Here is an 18588-nt window from a genome sequence, read left to right on the forward strand (position 1 = left end):
AATTCTGGACTAGAAATAAAAACTATGTAATCGACAAAATGTTATATTGTGGCTACTGCCGGTCAGCACAAAAACACTTGTCAGTTTATTGCGTTATGCCTGGTTATGACACAATGTGTGATCTAATTTCTATGACAACGATGCTGCACTTCTGCAAAAGCTTATTTATGCATTAATTTATGTGACTGACTATTATGACTTTAAACACTGAAGTAGCATGTCAAGTCTATGGCCAGGAACAAAAAAGGCAACATTCATTTGCTGAATGATAAACTATAGTTAAGTTCAAATATCTGCATATGTGTATCGAACCACTAATGTACATGTGACAAAACCAAAGAAAGAGGCTCAGTCTTCCTTTCACACACCTATTGCCTTAAACTCTATTGCACTTTTTTTATATATATCTCTATTCCAGAACTTTAATCGATTCTCAACTCCCTACTAGACACTTCTTGACACCAAGGATGTCGTGTTTATGACTTTCTTGCCCTCAGATAAGCACAGCTTAAGTTCACATGGAACCTAATATCATCTGAAAGCAATATGCATATGTTTCTGTAATACTAAAGGATAATAGTTATGGTGGAGAAAAGAAAAACTTTAAATAACTTTTTATAGCTAATCTGGAAGACAAAAGTGATATCACAATTAATCTCCATGGCCAAAAGTATGTGAACACACACCAACCCCACATACATTTGTTAAGATTTTTTTTTTTTTAAACCAAGGCCATTCACCTTAAAATGTCTAAGGAGGCTGTATGGCTGTATAGTTGATTTTCTGCACCTGCTAGTTAAGGATGTAGCTGAAACAGCCAATTTCATTCAATAGAAATGTGTCTGCATACTTTCAGCCATGCAGAGCATTTAATACAAGCCTAATACTCACACCTCTCCATCTTTGTTTACTCATTTTCTCTTCTATACAGTGAAAATACTCTCCTTGAAATGCCAGAGGATCCAAGCAACTAGATTATTTTACAGGTCCAACCCCGTGAGGATACACACACTGTATGTGGGTAATGCCATGCTTTCTCTCGGCTACTAAAGAAGGCTATAAGAATCTATATAAAGAGATCCATCAGTTCACATTCTGTCATGTTTGCTTAGGAAAGCCATATATCCCGCCTGGAGCTGTGTGTTGTGGTGTTTGACAGGTTCTATATGTGTTGAGGTCGTATTGATGCGAATAGACTGTGCAAAAAATAGCTTAGCAAGAACTCACTGTCCTTCTAGTGTCCTCTACTAACACTCAGCAGGCGAACGCATTCTTTTTGAGTATATGCTTTAGGCCGACATTCATTGTAATTTAATGACATTCAACCCTGAAAAACATAATCACACTATCCAGCCTGCATCACAACTCTCCTCTTACACAGAAGATGATGGAATCTAAGAAGCCTAAGCAACAACAAAACAAAAAAGTGATATTCTCGTCACTTTAGTCAAAGTGCCTGTCCCATCAGACACCAGCAGCTCTGCATGAAAAATCCTTAATGGAGGTAAAATGTGTTTTTGTCTTTGTGTTTTTCTTTTTTTTACAAAAACTGTATTGTACAGTGTCTCTATGAGTAAATACATCAGTACATAATTGCTTTGTTTTGGAGAATACAATATAATTTATCTTTCTCCAATCGTCCCAAATGCTTAAAGGGAAAATTCATCCAAAAATGACAATTATGTCATCATGTCGTTCCAAACCTGTATGAATTTCTTTCTTCTGTGGAACATAGAAGAAGATATTTTGAAGAGCTGTTTTTGGGAAATTTTGTTCCACAAAAGTCATAAGGGATAAAATAACATGAGGGTGAGTGATGACAGAATTAGAATTTTTAGGTTAACTATCCCTTTAATTTCAAATATCCAATAAAAAAAAAATCACTTTAGCTGGAGAGCGTCTCATATCTCGCTTACACATACGCTCACACACACACACACACACACACAAATCTCACAATCACAGACCAAGTTTATTGCCCGTACTAAACTTTGTTCATCTTTGGGCATAAAAGTGGACACCTCTTCTATTAAATGGCATCACACATGTGTCTGTGTACGCTGATGGTGGGGGAATCATGTCTTGTTCATAAGTTTGGCCAGCATTTGCTGTATGTGTAGGCGTGGGAGGTTTAGTACTGAATGCCGGGCTCTGGGGTTGCCTGGCATAAGGGGCATGTGTCTGCGATGGGCGTGTCGGTGGGCGGGGCTGCTTTCAGCCGAGCGGCTGCGCTGAATGGCCGCTCCCCCGAGGGCGGGGTCATGGGGGAAGTGCTCCGTGTCCATGGTAGCGGAGGAAAACACGTACGATGCCAGTCTTCTCAAATGGGCGGGCCTCGGGAATGAGTGATGTGGGTGTGGCCTGTCCTCCTCCAACTGAAAAAGACCAATAAGAGCGGAGGATCAGAGGAATCAGGCTGAGAAAAAACTTAAACGCGAAGTATTGAAAAAAGTGTGTGATTTTTTTACTAAGATTGTGTGTGATGCACACACAAAAACACACCAATAAAAAACAAGAGATAAACGAAACATTATATAAAATGGGTGGTACAAACACATAGATGTGCTGTAATTCGTTCAGAGGACAAGACCAGCCCACATCTGTCTGAACGCTAAAGACAGGCTTGTTTAAGCTTACGTACGGGTGAATGTATGCTTTAGATGTTGTGAAGGAGCCAAAGTGTGCACACAGACCCATGTATGACCAATGAGCAAACTAAGCTTGGCTGTGAATTGAGCATGGCGCGCACACACAAACACACATACAACCAGAGAACCCTAAAACATGCAGCTCAACACAAATGCACAAGATTAAATAACACACATACCGTAAATCATGGGTGTACACAAAGACTCACATACAAACAACATATGCTAATTATCTCGCAGTACAAGTTATCAGAGGCTTATATGTGCCTTTCTTGTACTGGTGATGTCATTATGTAAAAATATTCAGCAGCTAAGAACAAATGCTAGTAGTATATCATAACACTACAGCCTTAACACAACCTAAACACACACAGACATAATAAAGCACCTAGCACATAGTGATTTTCAAGATGCCAGAAACTTAACAGAATCTTAATGCATTAGGTATCATAAACAACCATACTCTTACTGTTTATTAATCTAGCTTTTGTTCATTGCTAATTTTTGTTCCTTCATAATACATTAACAAATACAACTTGAAATGCAAAAAATTTTTTACAATACCGTTCAAATGTTTGAGGTCTTTTTTTTTTTTTTGGAAAGAAATTAATTATTTTCTTTGCGATTTGTTATTTCTTCAGCACTACATCGCCATATTAATATGATTTCTAAAGGATCATGTGACGCTGAAGTACGGTAAGTAAGCAAGCTGAGTAATGGCTGTTGAAAATTCAGCTTTGCATAAGAATAAATTACATTTTAAAATAATATAAGAGAAAACAGAAAAAAACAGTTGTAATATTACTGTAATATTTACTTTTCAAACCTTTGAACTGTAGCATATGTACAAATTAACATTAAACTTGATTAATAAATTCTGAACCTAATGCATTTAATAATGTCAATCCTTATTGGAAAGTCTATCATTAGAACCACTCATTTTTGCCTAGAAATTCTGTTACACCAGAAAATGTCATCTATGTGTTTATTAACACAGATGAAAAAAAAAACAGAAAACAAAATCTGTAAACTGTTAATCTGTGTTTGTTATTAATAACACATTAAACTTGATTAATAAATTCTGAACCTAATGCATTTAATAATGTCAATCCTTATTGGAAAGTCTATCATTAGAACCACTCATTTTTGCCTAGAAATTCTGTTACACCAGAAAATGTCATCTATGTGTTTATTAACACAGATGAAAAAAAAACAGAAAACAAAATCTGTAAACTGTTAATCTGTGTTTGTTATTAATAACTTATTATTTAAGCTTTTTTTTATTCTAAAAAGGCCTAAATAATAAGAAATAAAAAAAATTATTTGCTCTTCCTTTGAAATGGCAATCTTTGTATCTAGTTTATCTAGTTTTTCCACTCAGATATGTCACATTACAAAATTAAAATGAATTGCCTACTAAAATTCACACTGACTTTGATAATAACAATGGACTTGCAGACCACTGGTGTGTGATAATGTGATAAAATGCAATAAACTATATTTCAAAATAGACTTAAGAAATTAAAATTAAGAAATCTGTTATGATTTTAGCTAAAGATCATCAAACATATTAAGTGATCAGGATAACCCATACACACATGTCCACACATACACACTCAGGTGTGCCTTACCGGTCCATCAGGTCCGAACGGCTCTGACTCCCTCCTTCTTGGGCAGGTATGAGGCAACGAGTGACAAGGTGAATGGGCAGGGCTCGGTCCTGCCCCCTCCTCCTCTGCTACAATCATCATCCCACGTTGTGTTTTGGGTCGTACCACAGCCTCAGCTCCACCCATCCCGTGCATATGTCCTCTCCTTCTCCTCTCCTCGTGGTCCTCAAGGGGGCGTAATTCCTCTGGTTCCTCATCCGTGGTGCCTGAGGTTGTGGGCTCTGCCCCAGGATGGAAGTCTTTCAACTCTGTTTCTTTATCAATCATCACCCACTCCCTGCTGTCAAAGTCCTCCTCCTCTGCCAGCGGGACTGAGCGGATGAAGGCATTGCTGTGGGCTTCCTGGTCGCCGTCTGCAGAGACATCATGATGGCCACCGGCCAGTCGTTCTCCCTGCCCAGCTTCTAAAGAGAGCATTTGAGCAGGCTGGGAAGAGTAGATGTGCCTGGATGGAGAACCCAGCATGTCCAAACGAGAGCTGCCACAAAACACACAAAGGCTAAGACACAGAATCAACTGGACAACAACACATTTAACAACAGACTTTCAATTGTAGGAACATTACTCTTCAAAAGTATGAGGTCAGTACATTCTTTAAATATGTATATTTTGTTCATCAAGGATGATTAAATCAAAAGTGACAGTAAAAACATTTATAATGTTACAAAAAAATTATATTTCAAATAAATGCCGTTCTGAAAAATATTAAGCAGCACAACTGTCTTCAACATTGATAACAATAAGAAATGTTTCTTGAGCACCAAATCTGCATATTAGAATGATTTCTGAAGAGTCATGTGACAAATGTATTTATTTTTTAATTTAATAATTAGTTTAGAAATGAATAAATATGGTCATTGTTTATTATATTAAATATTGTAATTTTTATATTATAATTACTTCATAACTTTACTATAACTATAATTACTTTATTAATTTATAATTACTAATAATCACAGTCTGATTAATAGTCATATGAGATCATTTAATAATTATTTAATTAATGAAAGATTAGACAATCATAAATTTCAACAAAAAGGGTTACGTCAAGATCATGCAACATTACATCCAACAAAAACTGTTTTAGTCTTTAATTTTAATCTGTTCCGAAAATAAAATGTTTCTTTAACATGCCAAGTCGTTTTGATCATAAAAATGCCATATGTTACCATACTAAGAACAGTATGCACTTTCCTTTTATTAAATTCACAGAAGCCATTCAAAATGCCAGATCAAAATGCTGTAGTACAAAACAGAAACTTATCAGAAGCCACTTTTGCATGCTTTCCTCACTAACAAGACACATGCGGTCAAATGACCTTTAGAAAAGCTAAATGTCAGCCAGAAGTACAGAGCGATACATTTTCAAGCACACGCTCTCCTCACCGTTTATCTGCGGCATCTCCTCTATCCTCTGCAGCAGACAGGCGGTCAGATTCTGGGCTGTTGACTCTCCGGTACCTTGGAGGGCGGGCCTGAGCGTCTGCTTCCCCCCCCCTCGCCGGGGAAACAGACCTCCCTCCTCCTGCAGGCTCCTCCCCATCCTCTGCTGCTACTTGCGTCTGAGAAGACCAGCAGTATTAAACACTCAACTGATCAAAAATCATGTTTTTATACTAATTAGACATAAAAATGTATGTGAATAATTAATAATTTGGCATAATATATTAAAAATAATACCTTACTGATGCTGATCCTGAGTTTGTTACGGTTGAAGTCAGTTTCATCCCACCCTTCACCAGGAGGTGGGACTGGAGCAGGTTCGCTAGGCCTGCTGGGTATCAAAGCAGGTGGAGCGTTCTCTTGGTCACTCAGGTGTTCATCTTGCAGAACATCATCAGTGTTTTCCCTCGGTAATTCACCAGGTAGCGGTGTCACATTCACCATCCTGAGAGAGACAATTCAAAGCCAAATCTTTTCAAAGTCACTCCAGAGTCCAGAATTCCACCCCACTGTGCAAATGGTCTGATACTGTTGTAAGAGCATGTGTACATGTTCTTACCCCACAATGGCAGCAGTTTGCCGTGTGTTTTGTTGTGGTAGCGTGTGTGCGCTGGTGGGGAGGGCCGTATCTGTTCCAGATTTTTCCCAGTCATAAGGCTCGTTTTCTGTTATCACCCTCTCTTTCATGGTGTTCTCAAATACTGACATTAGCAACTATATATATATATATATTATATCTTAAGTACATATTTTTAAACTACATACATTGTTTGTTCAAAAGTTCATGGTCTGTTTAATTTTTTAATGTTTCTAAAAGTATTTTATGCATTCATTTATTTGATTATAAGACTGTAAAAACAGTGATATTGTGGCATAATTGCAATTTAAAATAGCTGTTTTCTGTTTTATTATATTGCAAAACAGCATTTATTTGAAATAAAACTATTTTTATAATATTAAACATGTCTTTGTCACTTTTAATTAAGTTAATTCATTCTTGTTGAAAAATTAATGGTTTACCTGATAATCAGGTTTGGTGAAGTAATCTAAATCCAGCACATGGTCATAGAAGATATGAAACTCAGCAGGCATATGTTTCAACAGCATCCTGTGCTCGTAGCGCTCTTTAATCTGTCCCACCTGCTCCTGTTCATCAGATGCACATTACGGACACAATTAACAGCAAAAACAACCCTGAAAGCTTTAAATATTTAAAACAAAAGCTCTTAAAACAATGAGGATTAATTCACTAATTTCAGTTCCATTATGTTCATAGTGACTGGCTAATGGGAGTGTGATACAAGTGTCTTACCTTATCTTTTATCTTACGCCATGGTAATTGTCCAACAGTAAACTCCACCAGCATATAAAACAATGACCACAAATCATCATGACGACCCATTTCCTGTTAAAAAGAGTAAACATTTTTAAAAATGCTCGTTAAAAAAATTGTTCATAGGTCGGCACCAATAGCCTCGTGGTTAGTTGCGACATACAGCGCAACTGCGCTCACGGCGACCCGAGTTTGATTCCCGTCTCGAGGCCCTTTGCCGATCCCGCCCCCCTCTCTCTCCACCCAATGCTTTCCTGTCAGCTCTGTACTGTCCTGTCCCAATAAAGGCAGAAAATGCCCATAAATATAACTTAAAAAAAATTGTTCTTAATGTAGCTAATTCTGACCAAGAATCACTCACTTAAGATTCATTAAAGCCAATAAATCAGATTCAAACTGGCAAATGCAGCAAGCGCTCACCAAATTTTGTGTGTAATACGCTTTAGACAGTCAGTGAATGGATTGCGTGCAGTCTGTGGGCGTCCTCTTTGAAACTTACCTTGTTTTTATGAGCATTAATGGAAGCATAGCGTACTGTCCCTCTGAACCCAGCCACCGACCTGGGCTAAAGCAGAACATTTAAAAGAGACTTACACTGTGGAGCTTCTGTCATGAAAACAAATTCCTTGTATGTGTAAACATACCTGGCAATAAAAAAACTCATTCTAATAAGAATTCATATCACTTTCATTTGAGACTTTAACTCTTAGGTTGGAATAAGTAAACACATAATCAAAACAAAGCAAACATGAGAGGGAAATATAAGGGATGGTGGAGCGACAGGAATTCGCTATATAATATCTCAACAAGACCAGATGAAACTTCTAAATTATCTAAGTTAACAGAGTGTGTTGGACACTCTCTCTCTGTTTAAATCTAGATTAAAGACACATCTCTTTGGCCAAGCATTCAAATGCATCTCATAATATTGTACTGCAGTTATATCTGATCAAATGCACATTATTATTCTTTAGCTTGGGTTAAACAAATCAGTTTTGCTTGAATGGAACAGCAGCTATGCTAATTATGTCTCTATTTGTTTCTCTGTTTTTGCTGATTTACACAAGCTTCAGTCTGGGATCCAGCCCTTACAAAGACCTGAGATAACCGAACACCTGAGAAGAGATGATGCCAACCCCTCAGAGGACCTCAGATGATGCCAACCCTGAAACAACATACAGAACTACCACATTTTGCTATAGGTTTGATTGCATCATATAATAATTGCTGTTAATAGTGTTCATCGTCTGTTTGATTACGTCTTTAATCGATTTTTCCGTACATTTCTGCCATATGTACATTAACTGACAGTCACTAAATATATTGTAGAAACTTAATTTTCTGTAAAGATGCTTTGCAACGATTTGTATCGCAAAAAAAGCTATACAAATAAACTTGAATTGAAAAATCAATTGATTTGAATTCTGTATGTTTTAGAAACTTTTATGATCTTTTTACTTTTTTGGGGGATTCCTAGGCTGATTGAGCACACATACAGGGACACTCTTACATAGAGGAGTATGTATAGTAGGTTGTAGGAATGGGTCAGTATGGCATGGGTGTGATTATGTCAAAAGGGGCCGTGCTTCAGGATTTAGCGTTTAAGGCACAACCATTAGAGAAGAGTGTGTAATTTCTGAGACCTTCAGAGGGTAAGGAAGGAATATTTTCAAGATTCTGGAAAACTCACAATATGACTGTCGCTATGGTAACAGGGACAAACATCTTTGGCGGGGGAGCATGCGATTCAACATGAGAGCCAAAACAGAACTGCAAAACAAAACTGAGAAAAGTGAAACATAAAAATGAATTAACACACAAATAATAAAATTCATCAGTAAAAAGCAAATAATAGAAGAAAAATTATAAAATAAATAAGAATGCATGATACTTTGGTACCATATTGGTTATTGGCCGTTATTAATTGCTATCCTTTCCAATGCTTTTACATTATCTTTGTTGCTACTGTACATAATACTGACTTAAAGTCTTTAAAAAAATAAGTCAATAACACTGTTATTAAATATAATATATATATATATATATATATATATATATATATATATATATATATATAATGCACCTTTACAATAAACATTTGCATGGATAATATTTAAATGATATATTTATATAATTTATTAGATATTTATATAACTTATGATATTATTTATATATTTATAATATTTAAATATTTACAGATTTACAGTAAGCAAAAATATATATATATATATATATATATATATTTATACATCTGGTCAGATGATTTTGATTTTAATTTTAATATCAGTGCATCCTTAGAAATAACTTTTGAAACATAAAACATCACAACTAAATATAAAAACTGCACATGCACAAAACGGAAATGTAAAAAATGCTGCTTAGGCGATTTCCATTCAAAATAAATAAATAAATAAAACAAACAGAAATGGTAATTGAGAGAATATAAATAAGGAAAAAGACTGTACCAGAAAATAAAGCAAAAGTAATACTTACAGGCCGCACTTCCCCATTTGTATTAGTGTACTGTCGTGCCAAACCAAAGTCCAGCATGTAACATTTCCTACAGGTAGACGGCAATTGGCCCATGGCAAAATTAGACTAAGGATAGAAGAGAAACCAGTATTAGCTGGCAGGAGCCAGGTAATCGGATTGGGAAAGAGAATGGAAGAGATCATATCATCAACATCAACAGTAAGACATACAGGTTTAATGTCTCGGTGCAGGAAGCCCACAGAGTGAATAGCTTCAATGGACTCCAGAATCTGTTTCCCCAACCGTAGAGTCGTGCTCATACTGAACGTCCCTCTAGGCTGACTCCTCCTGAGATCAGCGAGATTCCTTCCCTACAGAAAGAGATAATCAGATTTCACACACATGCACACACACACACACAAACATGCATAAAAACATATAAAAAATACTGTACCTGCAGCTGCATGACAACGTAATTGAACTTGTCATTTCTTCCACATCCAATAAATTTGCAAACATGATTCTTTCCTGCACAAGAAATTAAAGCAGTAACGTCATGGATATTACTTATAAGTCCCATTTATTACAGCTGACATTTTCTCTTCTGCATGGATATGTGAATACACACATTCTCACACATACAAAACACAAATTTCAGCAAGCAGGTAGAGACAGAGGCGGTGGCATTTGGAATTCCAGCACGTCCTTCATGAAGGTTATGAAGACATGAGAGAGTAAGAAAGCAGCAAAAAAGAGACGGAGAGAGAGAAAAAGTGTGGTAATCCCACTTCCCTTCAGTTCTTCACGCTCATTACCCTTACAGATTCCCAGTGGTATGTCTGAACTACAGCTGAGGCAAACTGCCTTGACAGGCATGAAAGTCACAGTGTGTCTCTGTGTGTGTTTCATATGAGCACTTCCAAAAAAAAAAAGATTATGATGGGCATATTAACAGATAAACTGTCACATATTTTTTCACATACACCATCCTGCTGTACTGCATATACATCCATATGTACTGTACACTATCATTCAAAAGTTTGGAGTCAGTAAATTTTTTTAGTCTCTTATGCTCAACAAAGCTGCATTTATTTAATCAGAAATACAGTAAAAACAGTAATACTGTGAAATATTATTACAAATGAAAATAAGTAAATATTTTCATATATATTTTAAAATAAAATGCATTACTGTAATGGGAAAGCTAAATTTTCAGCAGTCATTACTCCAGTCTTCAGTGTGCCACATGATCCTTCAGAAATCGTTCTAATATGTTAATCTTGGTGTTTCTTTTAATTATTATTATAAATGTTTAAAACAGTTGTGCTGCTTAATAGGTTTATGGAAACCATGATTACATTTTTTCAGGATTTTTGATGAATAGAAAGTTGAAAGGAACAGCATTTATTTGAAATAGAAATCTTTCGTAGCATTATAAATATTGTCCCTTTTGATTAAATTAATGCATCCTTGTTGGATAAAAGTAAAAAAAATCTTACTGATCCCAAACTTTTGAATGGTAGTGTATCAGCATATACATAAACATAGTCCAAAATGAACTTGTCAATTTATACATGAGAGTAAAAATTAGCTTTGGCAAATGCATAAAACAATCTTGAAAACTGGCCAGAAACTTTAGAAGCAACAACATTACCACATAATGTTTAAATCAAATTGTAAGAATGATAAAAGACACAAAATATATCCACATCCGCTTCATCTCCTCACCTTGTAGTTTCTTTAGCACAGCAACCTCCATCTTTAGCACTTGTTTTGGCTGTTGGGCAGATTCCACCTTAAGAGCCATATTCTCTCGTGTCAACAGATCATAGGCCTCATAGATCTCCCCGAACCCTCCACCCCCAATCTTCTTCAGCTGAATACACAAACAATAGCAAGGGCAGTCATGGCAGAGCATTGATTTAACTCGTGTGTCATCTATTCCACATGCTTTCGACGCAGAGCAGGTTTTGCACAATATATGCTGTTAAAAATAGTTCCAAAAGGGGGTTTTCGCAGCGATGACATAAAAGAACCATTTTGGGATCTCCAAATAACCTTTCAGTGAACAGTTCTTGAACCATTTTTTTCTTAATGTGAAGAACATTTTAATAATCTATAGAACCTTTTTTCAACATAGAGAATCTTCTGTGCAATGGAAAGTTCTTCATTGAAACCAATGCCAATAAATAATCTTTAAGAGCATACTGTACATCATAAATAAACATGATCTAAAATCTGAGAAATTCCTGTATTGCTAAACAGGACATGTACATCAGCTAAACTCACAGAAAAGCTTTTGAGGATTTTCTGGCTGGATTTGGTTGACATGCAATAAATTGTATGACAAAAACAGAATGGCTGAGTTACTTTAGCTGCTCTAATCACAGAACATATTACTTAACATGAAAGATTTAATTCAATTCCAAGCAATTCAGTCCTAGTAGCATGAACTAAGCATATTGATTAATCTTGGCTTAAACATGCTTTATCACATGAGTTATGAAAGAATTAAGTTTAAGTCAGTCACTGATGAGTCAGATCGCTACTTGGGGATCAATCATAGATATTATTACAGTAAAACAGCCACAAATCATTTCTAAGGACATCTGCTTGAAGGAGAAATGCTATGAACTGGCCCACAACCAAATGGTTTGGGCACATTTTGGAGAGAAGCCAGACTGAGTTGATTTGAAAGCATCTGTTGTCATATGTGGACCGTTTTGTCCTGTGCAATGAGGCTGCAAAGGCAACAGACAATTTGGGTGTCTTTATTCCACAAACACAATCCCACCTAAATATAGACACACACTTACCACTTTCCAGCGCTCTTTTACCAAGCAGTTGGAGGACAGGATGTCGACCTGCTCCCCCGCCCCGTTCATGTTTTCGTCGCCGTGGACTCCAGGCCCTACGCACTGCATCGGCTGGCCAGCACTTTACCAAACCCTGCCATTTACCTGCAACATAGTGTGCACACAACTGCTAACCTTGCATGCTATAATAAAAAAATAATAGTGCACAGTGGGGTCAAAATATAATTATTTTCTTTAAGAATTGGTATGGTATGAATTGATATTTGGTATGTTCTTCTTTTGCATGTATTTGATTAGTTACCATTAATTACCATGAAATCATGATAATCATGAAAATCTTAAATATTCCTTACTTATTTTGCATATCTTTTCTATGTTTCATTTTTTAACCTAAACTTTCTGAGTATCTCCAGGTTTAAATGTTTAAAATTCACAGATTTTCAATCTGAACAAATATTTCTTAAACAAGGTTTGCTGGAAGCTGCAACAAGATTCAAATATTCTAAGACATCAAAAATGGACACCCCCTAAAAATAATAAACATTCAGGAAAAAAACTCAAATGAAAATAAATAAGAAGTATTTCAGGTCTTAAAATAATTATCCACAAACCCAATACAAGACAAGATAAGTGACAAACTGACAACAAAAACAGCATTGTTTCCATCAGAATGAAAAATACAATACAGACACCAGAAGGAACAGACATATGTTTCTCTGGAGGTCAGTATCCGGGGCCGGGCTGTTTTCCATAATCAATGATCCCGTTTTCAGGTCATACAAGGGCATTAACTGTAAAAATGTGGCCAAAATGACATACATTTCACTCATTTCCACAAACATAAACCATTGTTGAAAATATAATTCTGAAAATAATCAAAAACCATTGATGGTCTTAAAATTATTTAAAGACCCTGAAAAGGAAGTAAATCATCTATTGCCTCTTTGAGATTTCTGTAATGTCTGCAGAGTATCAGGTATCCACAAGAGCCGGTCAGACACAGAGTACGTGTCTGTCAGAACTGGACTACACCCTTAAGCATGCTCTCATAATGTTACAGTCACTTATCAACCTCAGTAAAATGGAAAAATAAGAGATTATTTTTCACATGAGTATCTACATTTGCAGGCTCTGTGTGTGCTTAAGTTAAATCCTTAAAAGATTTTAAACATTTCTATCTGTTTACCGTTACAAAAGCACAATCACTCTCACCTTCTAAAATGATTCTTCTCTCTAAGGAATGCAATGGGTTATAAATGGATCTAATAAATAAAACTGATGAAACACATTAAAAGACTCTCGCCTTAACACTTCTGTCACCTTCATCTGAGAGAGTTGATGCAGAGACACATATAGATATTTCAGAAGATTGCAGGGAATACCTCCTCTCATTCTACACACTAAAAACAGCCTAAGGAAGGCATCTCATCTCAGCATTCATAATTATGCCATAAACTGTCTGAGCTAATTTTTCCCCCTATTTTAGAATATAATGCATAATGTTGAAATGTAATTGCTAAAAATATGTGTACAGTAACCGGAAAATGCTTTAAAATTCATATAAAACATTTCTACAAAGAATGTATATTACAATACTGATGAATTAACAAAAGTTTGAATTGAATGTGTAAAATAACCAGTGTTTCTTCCATTACTAAAGGGTTTTTGACACTTTTGAGATCCAGGGCCCCCACCCAGACTCTCAACAAACTTAGGGGGTTTAATGTACAGTAAAAACTACTGATGCCATTTTGGTGGCTGCATTTTACTACCCTAAATATATGTCACTAAAGCATATAATGTTTACAGTAATCATCGAACTACTCAAAAAAGCAAAATAAAATTGTAATATTAAAAGAATAAACTAAATTTTTATATAAATTTCAAACGTTTTACAAATTACAAAAAAAAAGTTTTATAAGTAGATTCATACATTTCAGTTTTCACTAATAAAAACACAATTGTAACAAATATTTGTTACTTTAAGAATATAACCTTGTTTTATGTAATATACATTTCCAATGTATATAAGGTATGAAGCATAGCTAGTATTTATTTTTTACAAAACATGTTTTACAGTAGGCTACAATTACACAACTGTCTATTAAAATATAAAAATATAAACCTGACTTTATTAGATCAAGTGCAGGGACCAAAGAATAAACCTCAGTCGAATCTTGCAACAGGCTCTTCACCTGTTTGCATAGGAAAACTCCTACACTTTAACAAAATGATAATAAGATTCTGAATGCATAAAGCATTTGCTGAGAGCACTTCATTATTCAGACTCAACTAAATGTCAGGAGCTCAGGACTGCGTGGGCTCAGTCTCCTGACATCTTCAGCTTTCTCCGCAGTGCCAAAAGGATCCGTCTGAACGGACCCCACCCAAACACGCTCTGCTCCAATGAGCATCCCTGAAGGCTAAGCCCCGACCCCAAACCATCGTTTGATCATCGTCCATTGGGGCAATGCTTAACAATCATCAGAACATTCCCCTGCTCGAACCCGGAGCGAAAAGCACTTTGGGATACGTCGTTCTTCAATAAGACAATAGACATAAACGGCATTGGACATTGTCATCTTTGAAAAACTACAACTCCCACTGATAGGCCACGTGAGTTGTTGACGTACACCTGCATTATGTGGCATGTAATGTACATTATTCATGATTTTCCTTAAGCATGAATAATATATATATTTAAGCTTCCTTAAGCATGAATAATATAATATATATATTTTGGACTTAGGCCCAAGTGCTTTAATAGTTTGTCAAGACCGTGACAGATTTGGTTTTCGCGTGCACGCGCATCTTCTATGGAAGCCTGCGGCTCGCGCCAGCGCACCATCACTATTGACAAGGTGCCAACATACACGGGACAAGCGGATTGCTACGGCAGCGCTTTGTTTAAAAATAACTTGGCGAACAAAATCCAATTTACTAACCTGTTCTTCTGTCGACGGAGTAAAATCTCAAAGTGAGAGTTTAGGGAGAGCCGCATAATTCCGTTGGCACGACCGCTGCGCCTTTTTCCCTTGTTGATGCTGCACCATTTCCAGCCTCCTCTGCTCCTCCGCGCCTGCACTGATTCAGCATCGCTCGGATACTCCCACTATGCACCGCGCACATGCGTGACAGAAGACCAGAAGAAGGCTGTTGCGTAGCAACCTGAAAGGCGTGAATCCCCCTCATCTGCAGACTTCAGCCATTGAGGACATTCCTTCAGAAACGTCCTATTAATAATACTACTCATAAACAAGACAAAGAAGAAGCAACCGTTGTTAAAGAATAAATAAAGCGTATGAAATTATGTTAGCTTAAGCCAGGAGTACAATAGCACCTTCTTTAACTTGCTATTGAAAGTTGATCCTTAAATAATGGCCTTTAGAGTCCAGAAAATTAACTATAGGGCAAGACAAATGAGTTTGTGAGTGAGATAAAATAAGTTTTGTGATTGATTGCGTCTTGAATAACTGCCATAGGGGTATTTTGTCATTCTGCCTGAAATCATCAGGTAATGCTTCAACATCTATTTGATCTCAGCAAACACAAATTAATTAATGAAACATATTATTATGATTATATTACTTTTATAAATACGTTGGATAAAAGCGTCTGATAAATCACTAAATAAAATAAATAAATATTAATATGGTAGTTAATGGGTTACACTTTAGCTGGTCCACGCTGATCTAGCAATCATGATCAAGCTGGTATACCATCTTGGATCAGCAACAAACTACCTACCGTGTTCCCAAAACCATCTTGTAAAGATTTTAGTTTTGTTATATATAACATTTTCCATTATTACTGTTTAGAAACTTTTGCTGATGGTGTTTCAGTTTACCTGAAATTATTAAACAATGCCTTGTTTAGAAAAGTCTATCATCATTATCACATAAATTACATTCAGTATTGTTTCAATGTATTTTTGAGTTGTGACATTACACATTACAAAGTACACAAAGAATGAAGACATTAAACTTTTGGCAGCTCTCCATCACAAAACTGTCCCACTTTTGCAGTCCACCCTATACTAGCCATGTCTTCTTATCTCTTTTTCTCAAAGAAGGTAAAGGCACAGACAGAATGAATGATAAAACGTGCCCTTCCTAACTGAACAAATTCAACTTTTACACATAGGCTATCGACTTAAATGACTCAATATTTCATTGTAGTCCTAGAACCTGAAGAGAATTAGCATTTTGCTTTCCTGTGGAATTTTCAGTGTGTGGATAAAAATGGATTTCGGTTTATAAAGTCTATTGTTAACATTAGGCTACTTGAAGAGACTTTCACATTTTGTTTTACAACATAAATGGCGCACAGTTAACTGAAACGCGAGTTTTGCAGCAGCTGTGTTTTCTCAACACGTTTCTAAACAAGGTCTACGGTTGTCAAACAAGTAAATTAATGTAGTAAATAAATGTGGTAGATGTAGTCTTTATTCAGTTGGCCTACAAATTGACGTCACGGCGGCGCAGCCGGTTACGCCCAAGTCACGTGAAGCGACTTCTATTCACGCAGCCAGCCAGCTGTGGCCGAGCAACATTCACTTAAAATATGGCAGGAATATTGGAACACAGCGGATACAGGACGTCATTTATACAGTATACAAAATCAAGTAGTCACAAGCACGAGGAAGGGCAGAAGCCCAAGGGAGGAGATGTTAGTCTCACGTCTTAGAATGGGGCACACTGGTTTAAAGACAGCATTGCACAGAATAGGAAAACATCCCACTGGAGTATGCACTTATTGTAATGTACAAGAGACAGTGAAGCATATACTGTTAGACTGCAAAAAATATGAAGAAGATAGGGCAGAATTAAAGGCACAAATGGATGAACAAAGCATGACACTTGAGCATTTATTAGGGAAAACATCTGGGAGAATACGCAATTTATTAATTTTATATTTTTGAAAAACACTGAGTTAAGTGAAAGAATTTAATAGGGAATTTTTCTCTCTCTTCTCTCTCCACTCCTTTGACCTGGGAGAATACGCAATTTATTAATGTTATTTTTGAAAAACACTGAGTTAAGTGAAAGAATTTAATAGGTAATTTTTTTTCTCTCTTCCCTCTCCACTCATTTGATGTCAGTCTAATGCCCACACTCCAGTCTAGTAGGTGGCGGTAATCCACCTTTTTTGAGATGAGTTGCCAACCGCCTTTAAACCTAAAAGAAGAAGAAGAAGAAGAGCTGTGGCCGAACGGAGGTGAACATGGCCGATGTGTCGGAGAGGACGTTACAGGTCGCTATAGTCGTTTCGTTTGCGGCTGGTTTTATCGCCGGCTGGCAGGCAAACAGGGTGCGAAGAAGGTTCTTGGACTGGCGGAAAAAGAGGTTACAGGACAAGCTCGCAGCAACACAGAAGAAGCTTGACCTGTCGTGATGCATACAAAATATCACGCAACCGACCTGGTGAGACATGTGTCTTTCATGTCATTATTGTACTTGGTGTAGACTAAATGGCTTTCGTTTGACGCTATAACCAGTCTAACAGCTCTTTCACTTTTTAGTGCCTCGGTCATCAAAGCCTGATAGAGTATTCCTGGTTTACACACAGATTGAGGAGTCTATAACAGCACCTCTCCAGCTCTCAGCAGGATCAGGCTTTCAACCTTGGATCAAAGACACAATCTACAGGCTGGAGCAAAGCAATACAACTTTATTAAGGACTTTAAAAACTCAGCAGAAAGTTGTATTTATAAGAATTTTTCTTCAATGTTTGTTCAAGCCATAAATCATGTTACCATGTCTGTGCTTTTACTTTGTCTGTGTCATTTGAAATAAATGAAATATTTTATTAACCGTTGACTCATTAATATAAAAAATAATCTGCACATTATTGTTGTGCCATTGAGCTCAAGTTTGATCCAACAAAAGTAAGCTGTGAACAACAGTGTGTATGTCCTATTCATTAAATGACAGAACCTCAAATCAGGGAATGTGGTTTTGAGACATCTTAGCATATTTATAATGTATTTAAAAGTTTCAATGACTTTTCCACATGCTTGTAAGATTTTAGAGCTGGAATTCACAGATTTGTGTATTTAAATGTGGATCTCGGAAGAAACCTGGAATAATTTGTCAAATATGTTGGGGTCCCTGATTTAAACTTTTTTTTTTTTCTGCATGCATTTTTATTTACTTAAACAGAAGCACTTTTCCAAGAAACCTGTTTTACCAGATTACAGTCACAGC

General features: G+C 36.4%; 1 protein-coding gene across 1 annotated transcript in view; it reads right to left on the reverse strand.

Annotated features, from left to right (window-relative positions):
* LOC107583645 (tau-tubulin kinase 1-like) overlaps nt 1-12740 on the reverse strand; it is a 21131-nt gene extending 8391 nt beyond the window's left edge. Inside the window, exons 1-12 of the mRNA XM_016269932.1 lie at nt 12383-12740; nt 11295-11442; nt 10021-10094; nt 9797-9937; nt 9588-9692; nt 7594-7659; nt 7074-7166; nt 6782-6907; nt 6321-6475; nt 5999-6206; nt 5705-5880; nt 4280-4796 (exon numbers count right to left, since the gene is read on the reverse strand). Of these exons, the coding sequence (XP_016125418.1) occupies nt 4280-4796; nt 5705-5880; nt 5999-6206; nt 6321-6475; nt 6782-6907; nt 7074-7166; nt 7594-7659; nt 9588-9692; nt 9797-9937; nt 10021-10094; nt 11295-11442; nt 12383-12490 (1917 nt within the window). The 5' untranslated portion in view covers nt 12491-12740. The remainder of the gene's footprint in view (nt 1-4279; nt 4797-5704; nt 5881-5998; nt 6207-6320; nt 6476-6781; nt 6908-7073; nt 7167-7593; nt 7660-9587; nt 9693-9796; nt 9938-10020; nt 10095-11294; nt 11443-12382) is intronic.
* Between the last annotated feature and the right edge of the window lie 5848 nt (nt 12741-18588).

Source organism: Sinocyclocheilus grahami, unplaced genomic scaffold (genome assembly GCF_001515645.1).
Source record: "Sinocyclocheilus grahami isolate Dianchi unplaced genomic scaffold, SAMN03320097.WGS_v1.1 scaffold54.1, whole genome shotgun sequence".
In the NCBI taxonomy this organism is placed as follows: Eukaryota; Metazoa; Chordata; class Actinopteri; order Cypriniformes; family Cyprinidae; genus Sinocyclocheilus; species Sinocyclocheilus grahami.